We start from the raw sequence: 21,815 nt of genomic DNA on the forward strand, positions 1-21,815 counted from the left end.
GATGGCGGCCGCACTTACTTCTGATCAGACTAGCGGTGGACACCGCGTCTGACAGCACCACCATCCAGCTCGGTCTCCTCAGGTAAATCCCCTGCACTAGAGCGTTTCTCTGATCGGCCGGTTTTTGCTGTATGTAAAATTTTTTTTTTTTTTTTTCTTTTTTTTTTTTTTCGGTATGTAATTTCTTTTTCATTATCCACCCACAGTACCGCTCCTATCTGACTCACACATTAGGTATGTTTTACCTTATATCCCCTGACACCCTGTGCTTACCGGTCCATGGGAATTTTATGGGACTTTCTTACACTTACAGACGCTGCTTTTTTGTACCCTATGACCATACAGTCTATTCTATTATTCTACAGTACGGTATGTACCTCCTCTCCCACTATCATCTTTCTGGTGTATCTCTCCTTATTTCATCCTGAGTGGAACATAATTCAGCCTAGATATTCGGGTTATTTTCTCCCCAGCATATACTCTATGTATAGATTGACCAGAGTTTTGTATCGATGCTATTGTCCTTTTCCAAAATACCTTGTATATACTTTATTTTGTATGCAACTTTATTTTCTGTAATTTTTGTTTACACTTGTTTTTGGTTTTCACATGTAGTTACTGACGAAGGTCCATTCAAGGACCGAAACGTTTATTGGGTACTACTACGATTAAAATTGCACTAAAGCATCAGTTGAGTGCTGGGTTCTTTTTCTTTATAGTCTATGAAGGTGTGGGAACCTAACCTAGCACCATTCTTCTCCAGTAGTGCACACGGTTTTTGTATCTGGTTCCTGACAGGGGGCGCCCTGTCACGGCTGTGTCCAGCCGGTTTTCTCCCCCCTTTTCTCCGACCCTGAGGCACCACCACGGGGGTCGGCGGGCCCTACGGGTGAGTGTTGCAGGGGAAGGCAGTGAAGAGGATCGAGCCTGCCTTCCCCAAGGAAAAAAGAAAAAAAAAAAAAGGGGGGAGGAAAGAGGCAGGTGACGGCGGTCACCATTACAGCCTCTGCACCGCTAATAGGTGCGTGGGGGTAGCGGCGGCTACGCTACGAATATCAGGAGCCTGGAGGCTAGAGGCAAAGCGCCGCACACACCGCTGAACCGCCGCCCAAACCGGAAGTACGGGCTTGGGCGGAACGTTAGAACGCGCGCACAGGCGTCCCCAATAATATCTTCCCTATAGGACGCCTGTGCCGCGAACCGGAAGTGACGCTCGCGCATGCGCAGATGACCACTTCTGCCGGCGGCAAGTTTAAAAAGCAGCGTCCTCGGTTGAAGAAACGTGGAAAACCCTCTCTTTTGGCAAACGCAGTGCGGAGCCATTATGAGCGGTAAAGAACCACAAGAGGCACAGGAATGTGCACAATCATCACCTGAGGAAGTACTGCGTCCGCGCTCACAACATCAGCGCAAGGGGAACGCTTCATCCCAGCAACGCAGTAGCAGCGGACGCTCAGGGTCACAACGCAGCCGAGTCTCTGGGGGAAATACACGGCCGGCGACGAATCCAGTGGATACAGTCCCGAGGCCAGAGACGGTATCTCTTAGTCGTAAGGGGTGAGTGATCTACGTGAAAGTAATAATGTAATACGAGATTACTTTTTTCTCCTAGGGAAGGAAATGTACAGGCAAATCAAAGCACAAAGTGTGTGCGATATGTTCGGAAGAACTTCCTTCCTCATGGGAAAAAAAGCTATGCGGGCCCTGCATAGAAAAAACCATCCAGGAGGAATCTCCGGCGTTCGCGTCAGACCTGAAAACTCTAATAAAAAATCAAGTGGAAAGTGCCCTCAAAGGCATTAAAATTCCGAGGAAAAAACATAGATCAGGTCATAAGTCTCCCGAGTCCAGTATAGACGAATCAGAAAACGAGACATCTGACTCTAATGATTCATCGACATCCGAGACCTCCTCACTATCATCGGAGGGGGGACGCAGTTGCTTCCCCATCGAGGAGACAGACGCATTGGTAAAGGCCATCAGAACAACTATGGGTCTGATAGACGAACGCCCTAAAAGAACAGCACAGGACATAATGTTCAGCGGACTAGAACAAAAGAAAAGAAGAGTATTTCCAATAAATGAGAAAATTCATTTTTTGATTAAGAAAGAATGGAAGAAACCGGATAAAAAAGTTCTCTTGACCCCTAAGAGAAAGTACCCGTTCGATGACCCAGCCTGCTCATCCTGGAGCAAGGCACCCAAACTTGATGTGGCCATAGCAAAGGCCTCTAAAAAGTTCGCTCTGCCCTTCGAGGACATGGGCACTCTAAAGGATCCAATGGACAAAAAGGCAGACACCTTCTTAAAAAACTCCTGGGAAGCGGCAGGAGGAGGACTAAAGCCAGCCATCGCAGCCACCTGCACGGCCCGTGCTCTAATGGTATGGCTTGAACATTTGGATTCGCAACTAAAAGAGAAAGTCCCAAGAGAAACAATACAAAAGTCAGTGTCCATGATGAAAGGGGCAGCAGCTTTTCTGGCGGACGCTTCGGTGGACTCAGCAAGATTATCAGCCAGGTCGGCTTCTTTCTCAAACGCCGCAAGACGCGCCCTGTGGCTAAAGTGCTGGCCGGGGGACCTGCAGACAAAGACCAAGCTTTGCTCAATACCTTGCGAAGGTGAATTCCTGTTTGGGTCAACGTTGGACGACATCCTCGACAAAGCAGGAGATAAAAAGAAATCTTTTCCCGGGTTCCCCAACCAGTCATATAGGCGCTCCTTTCGGAACAGAAAGTTCATGCGCAGAAGACCTCCAAAAGGAAATAAAGACGGATGGGAAGACAGAAGAAACAAAAACAGGGGCTTCTTGTTCAACAAACCCCCCCCTCCAGATAATAAAAAATCCCAATGAAGGTACTCCACGGGTCGGAAGGAGACTAGCCGAGTTTCTTCCAGCCTGGGAGAGAATTTCAGACAGTCCTTGGATTCTAGGTATTATACGAGAAGGCCTCAAATTCAAATTTCGTGTTCCTCCCGGCAACTCCTTCATGGTAACGCCTCAAAAACAATCACTCGAACAGTCAGCTCTCCAGAAGGAGATTCTGAGCCTAGTCCAGAAAGATGTATTGCAAGAAGTTCCATACCAGGAAAGAGGCACAGGGTTCTATTCTCCTCTCTTCCTCCGAAAAAAACCGGACGGATCATACAGAACGATCATAAATCTCAAAAAACTAAACAGTTTCCTGGAGATACAACATTTCAAAATGGAGACAATGAAATCTTGCGTGAGAATACTCTTTCCTTTGTGTTTCAGGACTGTTCTAGGTTTACGAGACGCATATTACCATGTGCCCATCCACAGAGATTACCAAAAATATCTCAGACTGGCAGTAAATATCCAGGGGGAAGTAAAACACTTCCAATTCCGGGCTCTCCCCTTCGGGATAGCTATCGCTCTTCGGGTATTTACAAAAATAATGTCAGAGGTAATGGCTCCCATACGGGAACAGAATATCTTAATAGTTCCCTATTTAGATGACCTACTCGTGGTAGGGAACTCATTTCAACACTGCGAACAACAGTTGAATCTGGTCATAGCCTCTCTGTCGAGTCTAGGGTGGCTGCTAAACATACCCAAGTCCAAAATGGTGCCATCCCAGGTACAGGAGTACTTGGGGATAGTCCTAGACTCGATCACGCAGACATGCTATCTTCCTCAGGAGAAAGTACAAAAAATGACACAGGCAGTGTTACAGCTGATGGTATCCCCAGTCACCACTCCGAGGAGAGCAATGTCCCTCCTGGGCTCTATGACTGCCTGCATTCCGGCAGTTCAATGGGCACAACTTCATTCCCGGGATCTACAATGGGAGACTTTAAATTTAGGCATATCTCTGCACGGAAATTTAGACGGGCAGTTAAGTATTTCTCCAAACACGATACACTCCCTAGCATGGTGGGCAGACCCAGGGAATCTAACCAAAGGGGTTCCTTGGGCGCTACCGACGGAGAAGATTCTAACGACGGATGCAAGCCCCTGGGGCAGGGGAGCACATATAGGCGATCAAGTGGCACAGGGGAGTTGGAACAAAAGTCAAGAGCTAGACTCTTCCAACATGAAAGAACTGCTAGCGGTAAAACTGACCCTAACTCACTTTCTATATCTCCTTCACGGTTATCATGTAAAAGTCTTTTCGGACAACCAGGTAGTGGTTGCATATCTAAATCACCAAGGGGGAACCAGGTGTCGAGCTCTGATGGAGGTAACTCAATCCATCTTCCACATAGCGGAACACAGTCTAAAGTCCTTGACAGCTCTCCACTTAAAAGGCTCCGAAAACCAAACTGCAGACTTCCTGAGCAGAACATGCTTAAAGCAGGGAGAGTGGGAGCTAAACCAATCGGTCTTCGATCAGATCGTGAATCTCTGGGGCCTACCAGTAATAGACCTATTCGCGAACAGTCAAAACCGCAAACTAAAAACATTCTGCTCAATCGATCCCCGGGGGAACCCTGTAGCTCTAGACGCATTGACAATTCCTTGGAACTATCACCTTGCCTATGCGTTCCCCCCAATGTCACTCATCCCCTTAGTGCTGAGGAAAATTCGGGAGGAGGGGACTACAGTGATACTAATAGCGCCATTCTGGCCCCGCAGAATATGGTTTTCTTGGCTAAGAAAAATGTCCATATCAAGTCCATGGGTTCTACCAGACACGCCGAAACTTCTGTCCCAGGGTCCAGTATTTCACCCCAATGTAAAAAATTTACACATGACAGCGTGGCTTTTGAAAGGAGGTTGCTGAGGGACAAAGGGTTCTCTCCTAACTTGGTGTCCACTCTATTACAAAGTAGAAAACTCGTAACCACTAGAATATATGGGAAAGTGTGGAAAAAATTCATGTCAGTATCGGGGGCAGACCCGTCTGGGGAAGTTCCCATAAGGAAAGTCCTTGAATTTTTACAGAAAGGTCTGGAAAGAGGGTTGGCTACAAGCACTCTGAAGGTTCAGGTAGCAGCCTTGGCAGCACTGTATAATTATGATCTGGCCAGAAATCGTTGGGTCATGCGATTTATTAAAGCCTCATCTAGGTCGAGACCTATTCCTCTCCACAACTCTCCCCCATGGGATCTAAACCTCGTACTAAACGCTCTAACCAAACCTCCCTTTGAGCCCCTGACAGAAGTTCCTTTAAAGATCTTATCTCTAAAAACCACACTCCTAGTGGCCCTAACCTCAGCTCGTCGTGTCAGCGATATACAAGCGTTATCTTCATGCTCGCCCTTTACTCAGATACTTGATGACAGAGTCATTCTAAAAACTGACCCGGCTTATCTCCCTAAAATAGCGTCACAGTTTCACAGAACGCAAGAAATTTCTTTACCCTCCTTTTGTCCCAACCCTAAAAATGAGGGGGAAAAAACACTGCATACCCTAGACGTAAAAAGATGTCTGGTCCAATATCTATCAGCCACTAGGGAGTGCAGGAAGGATAGGGCTCTGTTTGTCTGCTTCCAGGGTCCACGCAAAGGACAAAAAGCATCGAAAGCCACTTTAGCAAGATGGATAAGAGACGCCATCGCCCTATCCTACTCATCCTGTGGGACAGCTATCCCAGAGAACATAAAAGCTCACTCGACCAGAGCAGTGGCATCATCCTGGGCGGAGAGAGCTGGCGCTTCAATACAACAGATATGTAGAGCGGCCACTTGGTCTTCCCAGTCTACATTTTTCAAGCATTACCGCTTAGACTTGACCTCCTCTGATACTACCTTTGGGCGAAGGGTTCTAGAGGCAGTGGTCCCTCCCTAATAGCTCTATCTATTCAAATCTCTCCGTGGTGCCATCATGGGGATAGAGAAAATGGTAGTTACCTGCCGATAACGGTATTTCTCTGATCCCATGATGGCACCCGTATATTCCCTCCCTTTTCACACACAGGTGTGCACTTGATAATGTACTACTAATTAGTTTTAGTCACGGTGCCTCTGTTAAGTTAAATAGGTTAAGTTTAATTTGTACAAATATTGAGTTGCAGCTGAAGTTCTGTATAAGGCTCTGTAATCCAACTGATGTGGGAGAGAGGTACGCCCTTTTTCATCTGTAGGTTTCCTGTCCCTGGGGGCGGACCCCTCTCTCCGTGGTGCCATCATGGGATCAGAGAAATACCGTTATCGGCAGGTAACTGCCATTATTAACTATTTTGTGTCACATAACTCTCTGGTTTAACAGAATAAAAATTCAAAATGTGAAAATTGCGAAATTTTCAAAATTTTCGCCAAATTTCCGTTTTTATCACAAATAAACACAGAATTTATTGACCTAAATTTACCACTAACATGAAGCCCAATATGTCACGAAAAAGCAATCTCAGAACCGCTAGGATCCGTTGAAGCGTTCCTGAGTTATTACCTCATAAAGGGACACTGGTCAGAATTGCAAAAAACGGCAAGGTCTTTAAGGTCAAAATAGGCTGGGTCATGAAGGGGTTAAATGAGGAGTGTCCAAACTTTCGGTCTGTACTGTATATGCATGTATATATATGTGTGTGTGTGTATATGTATGTGTATATATATATATATATATATATATATATATATATATATATGTGTGTATATATATATATATATATATATGTGTGTGTGTGTGTGTGTATATATATATATATATATATATATATATATGTGTGTGTGTGTGTGTATATATATATATATATATATATATATATATACATACATATATAGATACATACATATACATACAAACACACACACGCACCACCTTGGATATATATATCAATCATAGTCTGTAGTCTGACACACTTTTTTTTTTTTTTTTACACCAAAATTTTGAGCGGAATATATAGTCCAATGTAGTTTACCGGGGGGATTACGGTGGTGGTGGAAGCAGGGTCCCTTCCTCATGAAAAAGCCAGCAGCAGCAAAGTGTGGCGGTATGGGCGGTGAGCAGTGTGGAGTGCGATGCTTTCCTGGTGGTCATTTTCCTGAAGCTGTGGGCTGCCGGAGGCGGTGCACGCTCTGATCGGGATCTCGGCCCAACCGAGATCTCGTTCCACGCGTGCGCCACCTCCGGCAGCTATTTGCCTGACACCCGCGGCTTCAGAATAATAGACACGTGTGCAGACTTAGGGCTCTGCTGAAACCACCATCGGGAAATCAATGCACTTCGCTATGCCTTCCTGCCAACACCGGGCACCACTGTGACACCACCTCCTCCCATCCACTGCCCGCAACATCGCCCCACTTCTGTCACCACCGGCTTCCTGAGGAAGGGACCATGCCTCCTGTACCCCCATCTTATATAACATTTTTATTCCTATTTTCCCACAATTTATTACCAGTCACTTTCCTGTGTCCTCAACACTCTACCACTGTGCACTTCCCGCTCACCCAATTAATTACAATTACATGCCCTCTCCCCCCATAATAATTTCCTCTTTCCCATCCTACACCCTTAATTTCATATTTTCCTGTCTTCCTCCCCCATTTCATTCATGTAACTGGCATATATATGCTGGCGCGATGATGTAATTGCACTGGCTGCTGATGTCATCTCACTGGCCCCAGCGCGTAACAGAACTATTGGTTGGAGCCAGGGTGGATTTGATTTAAATCTAACTGATTTAAATCACGATTTAAATCACGATTTAAATCACTAGTCAGTAAGGCTTGATTTAAATCAGTGATTTAAATCAAAGTTTCTACCTAAACTAGTTCTTGCTACTTTAACATGCAAGTAGATGAAGATTTTTAGAATCACTTTTTATATTACTTTTTTCTCCCCAGTTTAATGGGTTAATCATTCATATTTGGACACCACTGTTCTGTTGTACTTAGGAAGGAGAAAAATAATCCTGACCTTAATAACAATTTAAATAGATTTATTCAACTGAAACAATAACAACATTACAGCATAAGTTATTTGCTTAAACAAACATCCATGTTTGTTAACTAATTTGGCTAAACAAAATATATATATATATTTTAAGAAACTTAGACTGTCAGCCCAGCCGACACATGAAAAATTTAAATACTACTTACTGTCCCTGCTGTCCTCTGTAGCTCACTTGTCGTCATCTTCATCATCATCTTCTTCTTTCTTCCTATTCATAATCTGGAAAAGAAAAACAAGCTTTCCTGCTTTATTGGGTCCCAACCGATTTCTCAATTTAGAATGAATGAGTCCAAAGGAAGAGAATATTCTTTCAACTCCTGCAGACGAAGCTACTGCTGTTAAAAGTGAAATCATTACTTGAACAGTCTCTAAATCCAAGCGCTTAAGTGACTTCCACCAGTTTACTGGTGTGACCTTCCTTAAAATATCTTCAGCAAACATATATTTCTTGAATGGTTCCCCCTTAGCTCTGAAGTTTATTACAGTTGGCATTAAAGATGGACGATTGCTGGATACCCATGTCATAGCTAACTCCTCTTCCTCAGCACTTAGGTTTTGACCCTGATATTGGATATTGACAATATTTGCCAAAAAATGAGCTGGAGTTAGTGCTTGTCCCATTCGTTTTTTTTTTTTTTTTTTTAAAATTCGTTTATTTATTAATCACAAATAAAATACAGTATAAATGTTTGTCTTTGTTATTGACTTGCACGGTTACATTCGCAAGAACGAAAAAGACATCAGAGCATACATATGCCAATCATTTGTATATACAGAAGAAAAACATATATGTGAAATTATGGAACTGTCAGTACGTAAAGTTCCTAAACTACAACCAAACTAAACTAAGCCTCCAAAACTATTACTACGCCGCCATTTAACAGTAACATTATACTCTCCATTGCGTAATATCTGCAGAACAAGAGGTCAAATAAACTGTATCTTTATCAATTGGTTAGATCACAAAGTGAGATGGGAGGCATTCCACCTATCCCAGATTTTATTAAATTTGCCCGGGCAACCCCTATTCTGATAGAGTGTACGCTCATATGGGACAATCGTGTTCACCAACTCAACCCAGGACCTAAGGGTGGGGGGTGAATTTCCCATCCACCGCAGCGCTAACATCTTCCGTGCCAAAAATAGCGTTTCTCGTAAAAAAAATCCCAACATAATGTTCCCAAGCCTCCTCATCCCACACTCCAAACAAACAGACCAGGGGCTCAAGAGGAACCGGGATTGATAGTAGTGAAGTCAATAATGACGTTACCTCCCTCCAATATTGAAAAATAATTGGGCACTGCCATATCATGTGTATGAAGTCAGCATCTGGTGAGTGGCAACGCTGACATTCCGACGTCGAATATCGACCTATCCGAAAAAGTCTCACTGGTGTCAAATATGACTGATGAATTCCCATTCGTTTGTTTACTGCTTGTAATTTAATTCTGTCCATGTGTAGTCCTGTTTTTAAGTGTTCACTCGATTCCTTCCAAATTTCAACAGCATCCGCAATAAAACAGCTATTTTTCTGTATTTTGTTTAAAGCTTGAGAGATGGGTTTCAGGAAGCTCAGCATATGTTCAACATTTCTCTTAAGCCCAATGTTGAGGATTTTGGCCGTGACAGTGCCATCTATTTTATCTCGATTTTCTTCACAAAGTGTCATCAGAATAGGCCAGTTTTTGATATACTGCTCAAAACAGTACACCACAGAGTTCCATCTAACATCTTGTGGGAGCGTTAGCTTGGTTCCACCCATCCTTTTCAGAGCTGCTGCAGCAAAATTATTATTACGGAAGTATTTAGCAATTTCAACATTAGCCTTTATTTCTGGAACACATAAGTCTTTGGCTAATAGGTGCAGCAAATGAGCACTGCAACCATATTATTATGTTATTAGCAGCTTTGTATTCCCTCCCTGCTCTTCTAAATCTCTTCTCATCTTGGATACGTTTGCAGCATTGTCAGTGACCAAACTGCGTACTAGACATTTGAATTTTTGTTCACATGTTGTTATAGCTTTTACTGCCACTTCTTGTAAGTATTCTGCTGTGTGTGCATTTCCTGACGTATCAGTTGTTTGTGCAAGGAAGACTTTACCTTCTTCTGTTGTTATACAAGCACATACAATAGGATCATTGTGGACATTACTCCACCCATCAATACTTAGGTTAACAATTTTACCCTCCAGAGCTGTTGCACATTGCTCCATTTCTCTGTCATACACTTGATCCAGCAGTTTCCCTGCAACATCAGCTCTGCTGGGTGGACTGTATCCTGGTCTCAGTGACTGAATCATATTAATGAAATGTGGGTTCTCAGTCAGACGGAAAGAAGAGTTCGTTGCATAAATAAACTGGGCAATTTTTTCATCAATCAACTCTTTTTCTAATCTGCTAGTTCTTATCACAAACCTATCTATGGTGGATCCAGGAGGTAAAGGTTTTTTCTTCCTTTTGGGTGATGGTGATATGTGGCTGTGGGTGTCTGATGATGATGCTGCTTCTAATGAAGCACTATCCTGGATGGATAACTCTGAAACTGTAGAACAGGATGATGGTGATCTTGGAGGTGGATAGTTTCCAGAATCCATGAATTCCCCTAAACAAAAAAAGTCAATGCTGTTATTTTATTGTTTATACAATTTCTGCTTATTGTACACAACACATCACTGCCCCTGCCCCAAAAGGAATATTTGTTTTTCTTCATAACTGTACCAAATGACAGTAACATGCAGTAATAATAAGAAATATAATTTTTCTCACACATGACAGTTCAGTCTTTAGAAATAGGATTCAATAAAAATGTTTACCAACCTGAAGATCCTGCTTGTTCAGAAGTGTTTCTTTGATCATCTTCATCACCGCACTTCTCATGATGTTGCCTCATTCGCGCCACCAGGCCTTGCATCTCTTTGTTGCATCGTTTGCATTTTACACGCATGCCTGCCTTACCGATAGGCGAAGGAGCTTCATTAAAATATTCCCAAACTGGGTCTCTTTTACGGCCTGCTGCCATTATAAGGAAAGAATGTAATAAACCTCAGATCGTACACACAAACAGATCCAGACTTGTCTGTCTGTGGCTATGCTGCAGTATTGTGCTCAAAGTTTCACTTTCATTTTCTTGTCTGCTTGCCCTTCCTCCTCCTCACACTTAGATTCACATTCTTCTTCTGTTGTGCAGATCTATTCCACTCCAAACAATCAGAAACATATTGTCTAACTTCTTGGACTTGGCACTGAAGGGGTTGATTCTGTATTCATAGGTTTGTAGAACAATAGGATTAAGGTCTTTTTCTCAACTCTGTTCATGTTGTAACATTTTTGCCGTGAAGAAGAGGCTGGGACCTCTGCGGAGTCAAATTCAGTTTTGAGAACTGCGTAAGTAAAGCGAGCGTCTGTGATAATATAGGAGGGAAACTGCCCACTAATCCTACAGAAACCTCTGGAAGAGCATGGCATTGTGAATGTTACACATGTACAGCCTTTATTCTACTGAGTTAAACAACCAGCTTTATCTCATGATGGAAGAACCTTTGGATGGTAAAATATTTTCCTCAAAAAGCAGTTTATTGAAAAAAATCCGATTTAAATAAAAAAAATCCGATTTTAAAAAAAAAAACAAAAAAAAAAAAAAACAAACATTGATTTTTTATCCACCCTGGTTGGAGCTCTGCTGTTATTCCGTATTGCCGGCAGCGGAGCTTTTGTAGAAGAATCAGACCTTTGCTCTAACCTCTATTTCGACTCCCACCAAATGTGTATGTTGACAGACATTGCTCAATAATCTGGTTCAGGCCCGTCAGCCAGTATCTGAACATCAAGAAAAGAGATCCCTCACCCCCTATACAGCCGGTGTCCTTCAAAAAGGTCAGAGGTGCTGCCAGAGGCTTCTCGAATCACAAGGAGTGTGATGATCTACTAGTCAAAGAGTGGAAGAACCTGGGAAGAGGCTTCCACAGACAGAGGTGTATGGAGATTTCCAAGAAGACCTCCTCACCATCTGGGCTGCCTCCCCTTTAGTGGACCCCCTGGTGTCCCGGTTATCCACAACCACAACTTTACTACTTTTTTATGTTGCTTCTCTTAAAAACCCTATGGATAGACCCGTCAAACCACAGGCTAAATCTGCCGACTTTAGTGAGAGGAGTTGCTGCCATCAATTTCCAAATGAGTTAACCTTTTCAAATGAAATGGAAAAATGTCCAATGTTCAACTTCTGTCCTATGTTCTGTTGAATAAAATATGACGATATAAGCATTTCGAACTCCTTGTATCCTCGTTTTGTTTACATTTTACACAGCGTCCCAATATTGTACATGAAAATTGTTCCCAAAGTTGTCCCTATCCCTTACCGGATCATTCTTCTCTTTACAGGTGCTTATGCATTTGACGGTGATAAGTGGCAGAGAAATTTGTTCAACTTGTATGAGGCTCTGATGAGCGAGATCAGTCAGATTGGCAGCAGAGGGAAATATTCTTCTGGATCTCGAAACATTGCAGTCAAGGAGAACTTGGTGGAATTAATGGCAGACATTTGCCATCAGGTATTTATTTAATACCTTTCTGGTAGCAATAATTCTGCTCTGCTGTAAAATTTACCTCTTTAACGACCTATGACATATATACTCTACGTTTCAGGTCAGTGCAGGTGTATACAGTTGACACCTGCCTTTAACAACAGTGACTGGAGTTAGATCTGATCGCTGCTGTTTTACTTTTTAAATGTCACTGTCACTGCGATGGGGGCGTGGTTACATAGAGCAGTTGACTAGGAGGCACGAGATATTTAGTCGTGTAGTGATAATCTCCTGCTGATAAAACACTGATTTTATTGAAACCGCAAATCACAGCCCAGTAAGTGACAAGTCACTGGATCCAGATTTTTAGCCCCTACATCATGCTGCTGTCTAGCAAAATCCTGCTGTCAGATTCCCATTAATACTTATTAAATTTTGATATACATTTTTTTCTCCTTAGCTCTTTACAGAAGACACCCGCATCTTGGAAATCACACAGGCTTCTTTTGCGGTGACTCAGAGAGCGTCTCTTGGAAATGGGGTACCGAGCAAGCGCAGAAGGATAGAACTGGGTTGGGAAGTAGTCCGTGATAAGCTTCAAAGATCAAAGAATGATTTTGATGTTGTTCCATGGTAAATATGATCGTAGTTCACTATTTCTTCAGTTGTTTGTAGATTCCTGTAGCCTTAAATGGAACCTTTCATGTTGTATATGCAGTCCGATCTATAGACCGTATGGTTTAGAGAAGGCCCGGTGCCTTTACTGTGCGAGTCCAGTGGGTGGGCCTACTCAGTGATTGACAGCTATCTCTGCATTCATAGCCATAGAAGAAAGACTGTCAATCACTCAGTAGGTCCGCCCACCAGACTCGTATGCCTACAAACCCAAGGATTTCAAGGAATAAAATGCAACTTTTATTGCGACTTTAAGCATAAAAATGTCTATCTATCTGATCAGCTCCTCCTGCTCTATCAGAGACCAATGTCAACATGACAGGTTCCCTTTAATTTCTCCTCAGTGCTCCTGTAGGTCTAAAGAGATTTCATTTGTGATCTTGTCCATTGCTGACATGCCATGACATACCATGGCCATGAGATTTTATAACTTCTCATTCTAAGACCATAGACATTGTGATGGCGTCGTTATCCCCTTTTGTATAACAGCTTCTACTTTTCTGGGAAGGCTTTTTAGAAAATTTTGAAGGAGTCTGGAAACTTTGCCCTTTCCTCCAGAAGTGCATTTGTGAGGTCAAACACTCATGTTGGAGGAAAGGCCGAGCTCACAATCCCTATTCTAGATGACTCCTAAGGTGTAGGATGGGGTTGAGGTCTGGGTTCTGTGCCGTCCCATCATGTTCGACACCCAATTGCACATGTTACAAGCAACAAATGTCTTGTGCTGAAGCATTAAGATTCCCCTTTGCTGGAGATAAATTACCCTGAACCAGGCTTGGACTGCCCACAGGGGAACAGGTGAATCTCCCGATGGGCCCACCACCACCCCGGACCTCCTGATGGGCCCACCACCACCCCGCACTATACACTTGGCTCACATTTCATCATTCATTTAACAAACGACCCAGTGTATTATTATATAGAAGGAGATGTAAACTAGTGAATGAGGGTAATGTAATATTTGCATGTAGCTGGACAGTGGGCTCCCAGAGTTAATGTTACTGGTGGGCCCTTAACACTCCCCATTCTAACATTGCCTAGAACAACCCATGAAAAACAACCCCATAGCGCATCCACTCCAAACTGTACATTGGGCACAATGCAGTCAGACAGGTAACGTCCTCCTGGAGTCACCAAACCAAGACTCGTCCATCAGACCCAAAGATAGAAAAACGCGATTGCTCCCTGCCCAGAACATGTTTCCATGGGTTCAGAGTCCAGTGGTGGCAGCTTTACTCCACTCGGTCCTTGACATTGTGCTTGGTGATGTAAGGCTACATGCAGCTGCCCGGCCATGAAGCTCCGACGGTGCGCAGCGTTTGCACTGCTGTTAATACCAGAAGAAGTCTGAACTCTGCAGTTATGGGGTCAGCAGAGCTTTTGTGACTTTTCTTCCCTCTGGTCCTCAGCACTCAGCCCCCCTCTCTGTAACATTACGGGGTCTTCACTTTATGGCTGAGTTGCTGCGATTCCTTCTGCTTCTCAATAATATCGCTCTCAGTTGATGATGAGTATTTAGGAGGAAAGTTATGTCATGACCTGACTTGTTACATCGGTGGCTCCTATACAGGGCCGTGCTGGGATCAGTGAGGCTTGCACCACGAGCCGTTCTATCAGTAAAGGCAGACGGCACGGCGGGGGCAGGGTGTTATACACCAGGGGCGAAGGAGTTAGGTGTTATATACCGGGGGCAATGGAACTAAATTGAATAACCTAAGATAAAAGATAAAGAGGTGTGCCCCAATACTTACCGTATGTCCATGTAGTAAGCTTATGATGGTCAGCTTGCAATACTACATAAAAATCGTTTTCTGTAGTCGCAGGACTTTCGCTTTGATTGGGATTCTGGTTATTTCTGTTTTTGCCTTTTTTTGATCAAGGTTACAAATCGCATCATGTCTGATAGCGCAGCATCCTATGAGCCTGCCAAGCAGCGAGGTGACGCCATTGCTCGCCGTCCTTCACCAGCTCCTGGCTGAGCAGAGGCGAGGAGAGAAAGCTGCCTTTGTGCTGAGATGTTTGAAGGAGGTTGCCATTTGCCAAAAGCAGAAGACGGATGTGACTGTCGCCCCGAAATCAGATCTACAGAAGCTTTGGACAAAAATCTGGGCTCTTGCTTTACGTAGTTTAAGTTCTCCGCAGACTGAGGCTGACAGCTTTGCACTATTAAGTGTCCTCTTACAAGGAGGCCTCGTAGCGGCAGACAGAGATTTTTGGAAGATTTTCTCCGGGTCTGCTGGCAAACCATCCAGGTAGTTTTATGTAATAAGTTATAGTTGTGTACTAATCTTTTATTATTTCATCTTTTTGTAAATTAACCTTATAACAATGAAATCGTCGATAAATCTTAATGGTACCTAGAGAATATTAAGGCAGGCCTCGAAGCCAGTGCTAAAATTTAGAATCCAGCAGTAACTTGCTGCACAGCAAGGTCCGTGTAACCCAGGTGAGGAGCAGGTGATGTACGGATCAAAAAATGTTCCCTGCCGTAGAGTTTGCCCGCTACCATCCCTACTATTTAATTATTCTCCCTAGTAGTCACAACAGGCCCCTTTTATATCCCCAGTAATCACAGCAGGTCCCCCTCTCCCACACTATTTTCTGCAGTCTGCGCTCGAGGTAGGAATGTGTTGACAAGCCTTCTACATTACAGGTCTTAAGGTACCTTCACACTGAACAACTTCACAACGATAGCGATCCGTGACGTTGCAGCGTCCTGGATAGCGATATCGTTGTGTTTGACACGCAGCAGCGATCTGGATCCTGCTGTGACATCGTTGGTCGGAGCTAGAGGGCCAGAACTTTATTTCGTCGCTGGATCACCCGCTGACATTGCTGAATCGGCGTGTGTGACGCCGATCCAGCGATGTCTTCACTTGTAACCAGGGTAAATATCGGGTTACTAAGCGCAGGGCCGCGCTTAGTAACCCGATATTTACCCTGGTTACCAGTGTAAATGTAAAAAAAACAAACACTACATACTTACATTCCGGTGTCTGTCGCGTTCCCCGGCGTTCTGCTTCCCTGCACTGTGTCAGCGCCGGCTGGCCGTAAAGCAGAGCACAGCGGTGCTCTGCTTTACGGCCGGCACTTACACAGTGCAGGGAAGCAGAACGCCGGGGGACGCGACAGACACCGGAATGTAAGTATGTAGTGTTTGGTTTTTTTTACATTTACCCTGGTTACCCGGGGACTTCGGCATCGTTGGTCGCTGGAGAGCTGTCTGTGTGACAGCTCTCCAGCGACCACACAGCGACGCTGCAGCGATCGGCATCGTTGTCTAGATCGCTGCAGCGTCGCTTAATGTGACGGTACCTTTAAAAAAAGAAGAAGAAAAAGACCCTCCTCCCCCCAATAGTCACAGCAGAGTTTTTTCTTTCTCGCATGTTGTTCTTTTGACGCCAGTATTTAACAGAGTTTGTTGTTTTTCCTCTGTTCCCCTCAATAGGCACAGCAGAGTTTGTTCTTTTGGTCCCCCATGTAGGGTAACATTCTAGATGTTTTGTCCAGCCCTATATCTATGTATCCGTTTTTAGTTTTACCGCCCTCGATGATTTTTTATCTGCCCAGTCTTGACCAATATTGAGTGTTTTTGATATATTTTAAGCTTTATTTTATTTTTTTTTTCATTTATTGGATAAAATATATTGATATTAGAGATTAATCCCCATAACCTTTAATTGTGTTCACTTCTTTTTTAGCTCCGCTGTGCAGTGCTTGTGTTTGGCCCTCCATTCCTGCATTGTCCCGGATCATCTTACTTCGGACCTAAAGCTGCCATTACATGAAGGCAACGGTGGCAAGAGATTGCTAAAGGATGAGATCATTAAGTGGCTATTGTTTGGTCATCTAGACAATGAAATGGATGACACCAGCGAGCACTGCCCAATAATAAACCAGTGAGTGGGAATAATTTCCTTTGTTTTCTTCCTAATTGAAAACTTAAAGGTCACAGGGTTTTTTTTGAGACCCCTTCCCATGTAAGCAGTAGTCCAATGCAGTATGTCCTCCATTGGGAGCCCCTCCGATGCACCGATATAAGTAGTTTTCATAAAAACATTTATCTTCTGCTGTATGAGCGGAGTGCTAAGCTCTTTTACCGCAGCTGGTTGACAGCTTTCTTCCTCTACGGTTATGTCCCACCTGGTGGCATGGATCCTCGAAGAACTTGGTCCGGTTTAGCAGTTGCTATCAAGCACGGACAGATGATTTTAGTGCAGGAGGGTGATCCAGATGAAACAACGGAAGCCTTTATGGTAGAAAGGCAGCAGAAGGAGCCAAGGGGATCTGATGTGGCAGAATTTAGATTACAGCAACAGGTGTAAGAGAGTGGTGATCCACAGAGGAGCTGAGGAGGCTCAGTGAGGAGGATCCCATAAAACAGAGGAAAGTTACCCAGTGAATTAGCAGAGCTGAGTTTGTCTCAGAGACCAAAGCAGAACTGGTATGTAGAAGAGCTGACTTTGTCACAGAGTCCAGTGCAGAGCTGAACAACTATACAGCAGCATTAACCAACAAAGTATCAGAAGTAGTAGTGCTGGGTTAAAGGCACAGGTGGCCAGGCTTACACATCAATATAGCAGAGCTGAGTTTTTCAGAATCTCAAACGGTGCAGCAAGACATCCCATGGTAGTGGCTTGGACGCTAACTACCTAAATACTCAGGCAGCATTCTGCAGCCTGAGCTGACCTCCAAAGCTTAGGAACATGATTTCCATGGTTGCCTTGGCATCCCGACTTGCTGAGTAACATAGAGATGACGTAAGGAGGCTCACACCGCACCCAATATTGGATCCAGTATAGGGAGGTAACAATTCTGCATAGGAAGAACGCTGTAGTTTGGCTTTCGGGGGATAAACTATGATTCTAAGAAAACCAGTAAGTCATAGATCGGTGTGGTAACCACTACTTTTTGCTGCTCTCAAATAACCAGTTGCACAGCATCTCTGCAAGTCTCTTTGTTGAGGACGTTCATGCAGGGCCACATGATGGCTCACTTTGTGCTTTTTGACTTCCGCAGATACTTTTCCCAACCATCCTTTCAGAAATCCCTTGTTAGCCTCACGATGAAGAATTCCAGCGCTGCTATGGACTATTTTGGAAACTTTTTAGATTGGTGAGTAGAAATGCATATATTAGGATTATTTATCATTTTTTTTATGTTCTCATCAAAGCAAAAAATGTAATTTTGGTTACAGCTTAGTGGTTGGGATTTTCTGTATGTGTTACAGCAGAGAATAATAAATGTTGAGGTTTTGTATTGGAGCCGTTATAAACTTTATTGGGACTTTCCACATACCTCCCATTTCATATAGTTATACACAGCTTTTGTTTTCTGTACAAAACCAACAGAAATTGTGACATGCTCCATTGTGTGATATTTCTGTGGTGTTCTCCTTGCCATATGATGCATGTTGGCTATATGGCAGCACACAGACACTGCTGCCGTACAGTCTCCTGGAGATCACTCCACTCAAAACCTGAAGTGTACCACTCCGCCCGTTCCTTTCCCACCTTTACAGTTATCCGAGAAGATGACATATATCACACTAGAAAGTTGATCAGTAATCACTGGAGTTTTTGGGGATTTCGATATTGGAATTAATGGCATTTAAGGCTTTGTTACACTATTTCAGATTTGTTTTATTGTTAATTTGCTTCCTAAACTCAAATGTTATCAACATTCTAAATAGGCCTCATTAAAAATGTTGTACCATTTTGCAGAGTGTCAGTAAATCTTTTATATAGTTGAGTGTTTGTTTTTGCAAAACTGATACAAATCCATCCTGTTTCTGTTTCTGACGGCTCTTTCTGCTCCTCCTTAGTGTTTTTGAGATAGCAGCATGGAGTAGTTTTTATACAGATTTGCAGTGGAAAGGTAAAAAAGTATCTAAAGTCTCAGAGAGCTGAGAAAACAAAGCTATACATAAGGAGGAAAGCAAATGGAAAGAAAATAAGTGTGGGATAGAAGCTGTTCTGAAACTTGAAAGCGAGTGAAAGCTGCTGCACCCTGGACGCTGCAAAGAGCTCACATCCAACCTATATTACTGAGAGAGACAATCCCACAAGAGAAGAACCTGAAAACTGCTTTCAGGTGTCCGGAAGATAAATGAATATTACAGACTGACACTTAGTGTAATTTAATTAACTAAATGTAATCTCGAGTATAAGCCGACCCCTCTAATTTTTCCACAAAATACTGGGAAAACTTAGTGACTCGCGTATAAGCCTAGGGTGGGAAATGCAGCAGCTACTGGTAAATTTCAAATATAAAAATAGCTACCAATAAAAGTCAAATTGATTGAGACATCAAGTAGGTTAAGTGTTTTTGAATATCCATATTGAATCAGGAGCCCCATAAGATGCTCCATACAAAATACGCCCCATATAATGCTCCATACAGTGTATGATAGGCTCCATAAGATGCTTCATATTAAAATATGCCCCATTTCATGCTGTACAAATGCTGATTATGGCCCCATAAGATGCGCCATAGAGATATTTGCCCCATATAATGCTGCACATGGCCCCATACAGATATTTGCCCCATATAATGCTGCACATGGCCCCATACAGATATTTGCCCCATATAATGCTGCACATGGCCCCATACAGATATTTGCCCCATATAATGCTGCACATGGCCCCATAAGATGCTCCATACAAATATTTTTCCCATATAATGCTGCACATGGCTCCACACAGATATTTGCCCCATATAATGCTGCACATGGCCCCATAAGATGCTCCATACAAATATTTTTCCCATATAATGCTGCACATGGCTCCACACAGATATTTGCCCCATATAATGCTGCACTTAGCCCCATAAGATGCTCCATACAGATATTTGCCCCATATAATGCTGCACATGGCCCCATACAGAGATTTGCCCCATATAATGCTGCACATGGCCCCATACAGTCACTTGCCCCATATAATGCTGCACAAACGTTATGGCCCCATAAGATGCTCCATACAAATATTTGCCCCATACAGAGATTTGCCCCATATAATGCTGCACATGGCCCCATACAGATATTTGCCCCATATAATGCTGCACATGGCCCCATACAGATATTTGCCCCATATAATGCTGCACATGGCCCCATAAGATGCTCCATACAGACATTTGCCCCATATGCTGTTGCTGAGATTAAAAAAATAAAAAATCACATACTCACCTCTCAGGCCCCTGGCACTTGCTATACTCCCTTTCCCGCTCCACCGACGGCCGCCGCTGTGTCTTCCGCGTCCTCTGCACTGACTGTTCAGGCAGAGGGTCGCGCGCACTAATTGCGTCATTGCGCCCTCTGACCTGAGCGTCAGTGCAGAGGACGCAGAAGACACAGCGACGCTGACGGTGGAACGAGGAACAGGTGAATATCGCGCACTGCCTCGCCATACTCACCTGCTCCTGGCGCGGTCCCTGTACGTCTGTTCCCCGGCGCCGGCAGCGTCTTCCTGTAGTGAGCGGTCACACGGTACCGCTCATTACAGTAATGAATATGCGGCTCCACCCCTATGGGAGTGGAGTCCATATTCATTACTGTAATGAGTGGTACCATGTGACAGCTCACTACAGGAAGAAGCTGTCAGCGCCCGGAGAACCAGGGACAGCGCCAGGAGCAGGTGAGTATTATTAGACCGCTGTCGCTCCCCCTTCCCTGCCGACCCCTGGGTATGACTCGAGCATAAGCCGAGAGGGGCAATTTCAGCCTAAAAAAATGGGCTTAAATTCTCGGCTTATACCCGAGTATATACGGTATGTCACAGGAGTCCTTTTCAGGTTCTGAGTGCAGTTTCTTTTTAACATATGTTTCCCACCGCATACATTTTTTTCATATCACAGTTATATGACAGTTTTTACAGCTATCTGAGGTTTATTGTTCTCTACTAACTTTATTTTTCTTTTGGTTGTATCATTTTTATCTCCAGTTCAGAGCAGAGAAGAGGAAGTGACTCCAGTGGTTTCTCTGGTGCTGAAGAACTCCATCTTATGTCCTCTTTTAATGAAATCACTGTGCCTCCCAATGTGCCGGATTTGGCGCCTTGTAAAGAAGCGAGTTCCCCGTGTCTCACTGTGCAGCAGAGTATCAGAAAGAAGCTGGAGCTGGATCTGCTGACGGTCTCTGAGCAGCTGCTCAATAGCTATTCCTCGGAGGTACGAGGCGACTGTTGTGGGGTACTGCTGCCAATCATCAGTGCTCCGACATACCGCACTGCCGAGTTCTCCCCAAATACAGTCTATTTGTTGGATACTACCTAGTTCTTTCCTTAGGTCATTCACAAGGTATCATTTTGACTCGCTTTAATACATAGGAACTGTACAAAGGGGCCTGGACCAAATTTTTCTCTGGATCAAGCTTTTAATATTTGTATGTGAATATTACTTTTATTACATTCCGATTGTATTAATATCTTTTTTCTTTCATGTAGACGACACCTCCTGAATCTTTAGTGCGATGCGCAAGTCTCCTGACAGGAGTGTTGGCTTGTTACTGCCATGCCGAGGTCATCAGTGAAGATGAAGCTTGCCAGAGCAGCTTATTCCAGAAAGCAAAGGTACGAGGCGCTGTGGGTGTATTACTTCCTCAAGCAGCCAGCCAAGAAGCCTCCAGATGTAGAAATAATAGATTGGAAGCAGCACTACAACGGAAATCAGTGAGAATAGTGGACTTTATTCACACCGATACATGCGACATTTCTTCTCGACATTTGGAGCCTTCCTCACTTTTTTCACTGATTTCCATTTGAA

At 43.8% G+C, this 21,815-nt stretch overlaps 1 protein-coding gene across 1 annotated transcript in view; it reads left to right on the plus strand.

Annotated features, from left to right (window-relative positions):
• The window catches only part of ATM (ATM serine/threonine kinase), a 237,502-nt gene that overhangs the window by 56,578 nt on the left and 159,109 nt on the right, over positions 1-21,815 (plus strand). Inside the window, exons 8-14 of the mRNA XM_069759148.1 lie at positions 12,241-12,410; positions 12,844-13,016; positions 14,939-15,310; positions 16,760-16,957; positions 18,078-18,173; positions 20,996-21,221; positions 21,497-21,622. Coding sequence (XP_069615249.1) covers positions 12,241-12,410; positions 12,844-13,016; positions 14,939-15,310; positions 16,760-16,957; positions 18,078-18,173; positions 20,996-21,221; positions 21,497-21,622 — 1,361 coding nt within the window. The remainder of the gene's footprint in view (positions 1-12,240; positions 12,411-12,843; positions 13,017-14,938; positions 15,311-16,759; positions 16,958-18,077; positions 18,174-20,995; positions 21,222-21,496; positions 21,623-21,815) is intronic.

Source organism: Ranitomeya imitator, chromosome 3 (assembly GCF_032444005.1).
Source record: "Ranitomeya imitator isolate aRanImi1 chromosome 3, aRanImi1.pri, whole genome shotgun sequence".
Classification (NCBI taxonomy): Eukaryota; Metazoa; Chordata; class Amphibia; order Anura; family Dendrobatidae; genus Ranitomeya; species Ranitomeya imitator.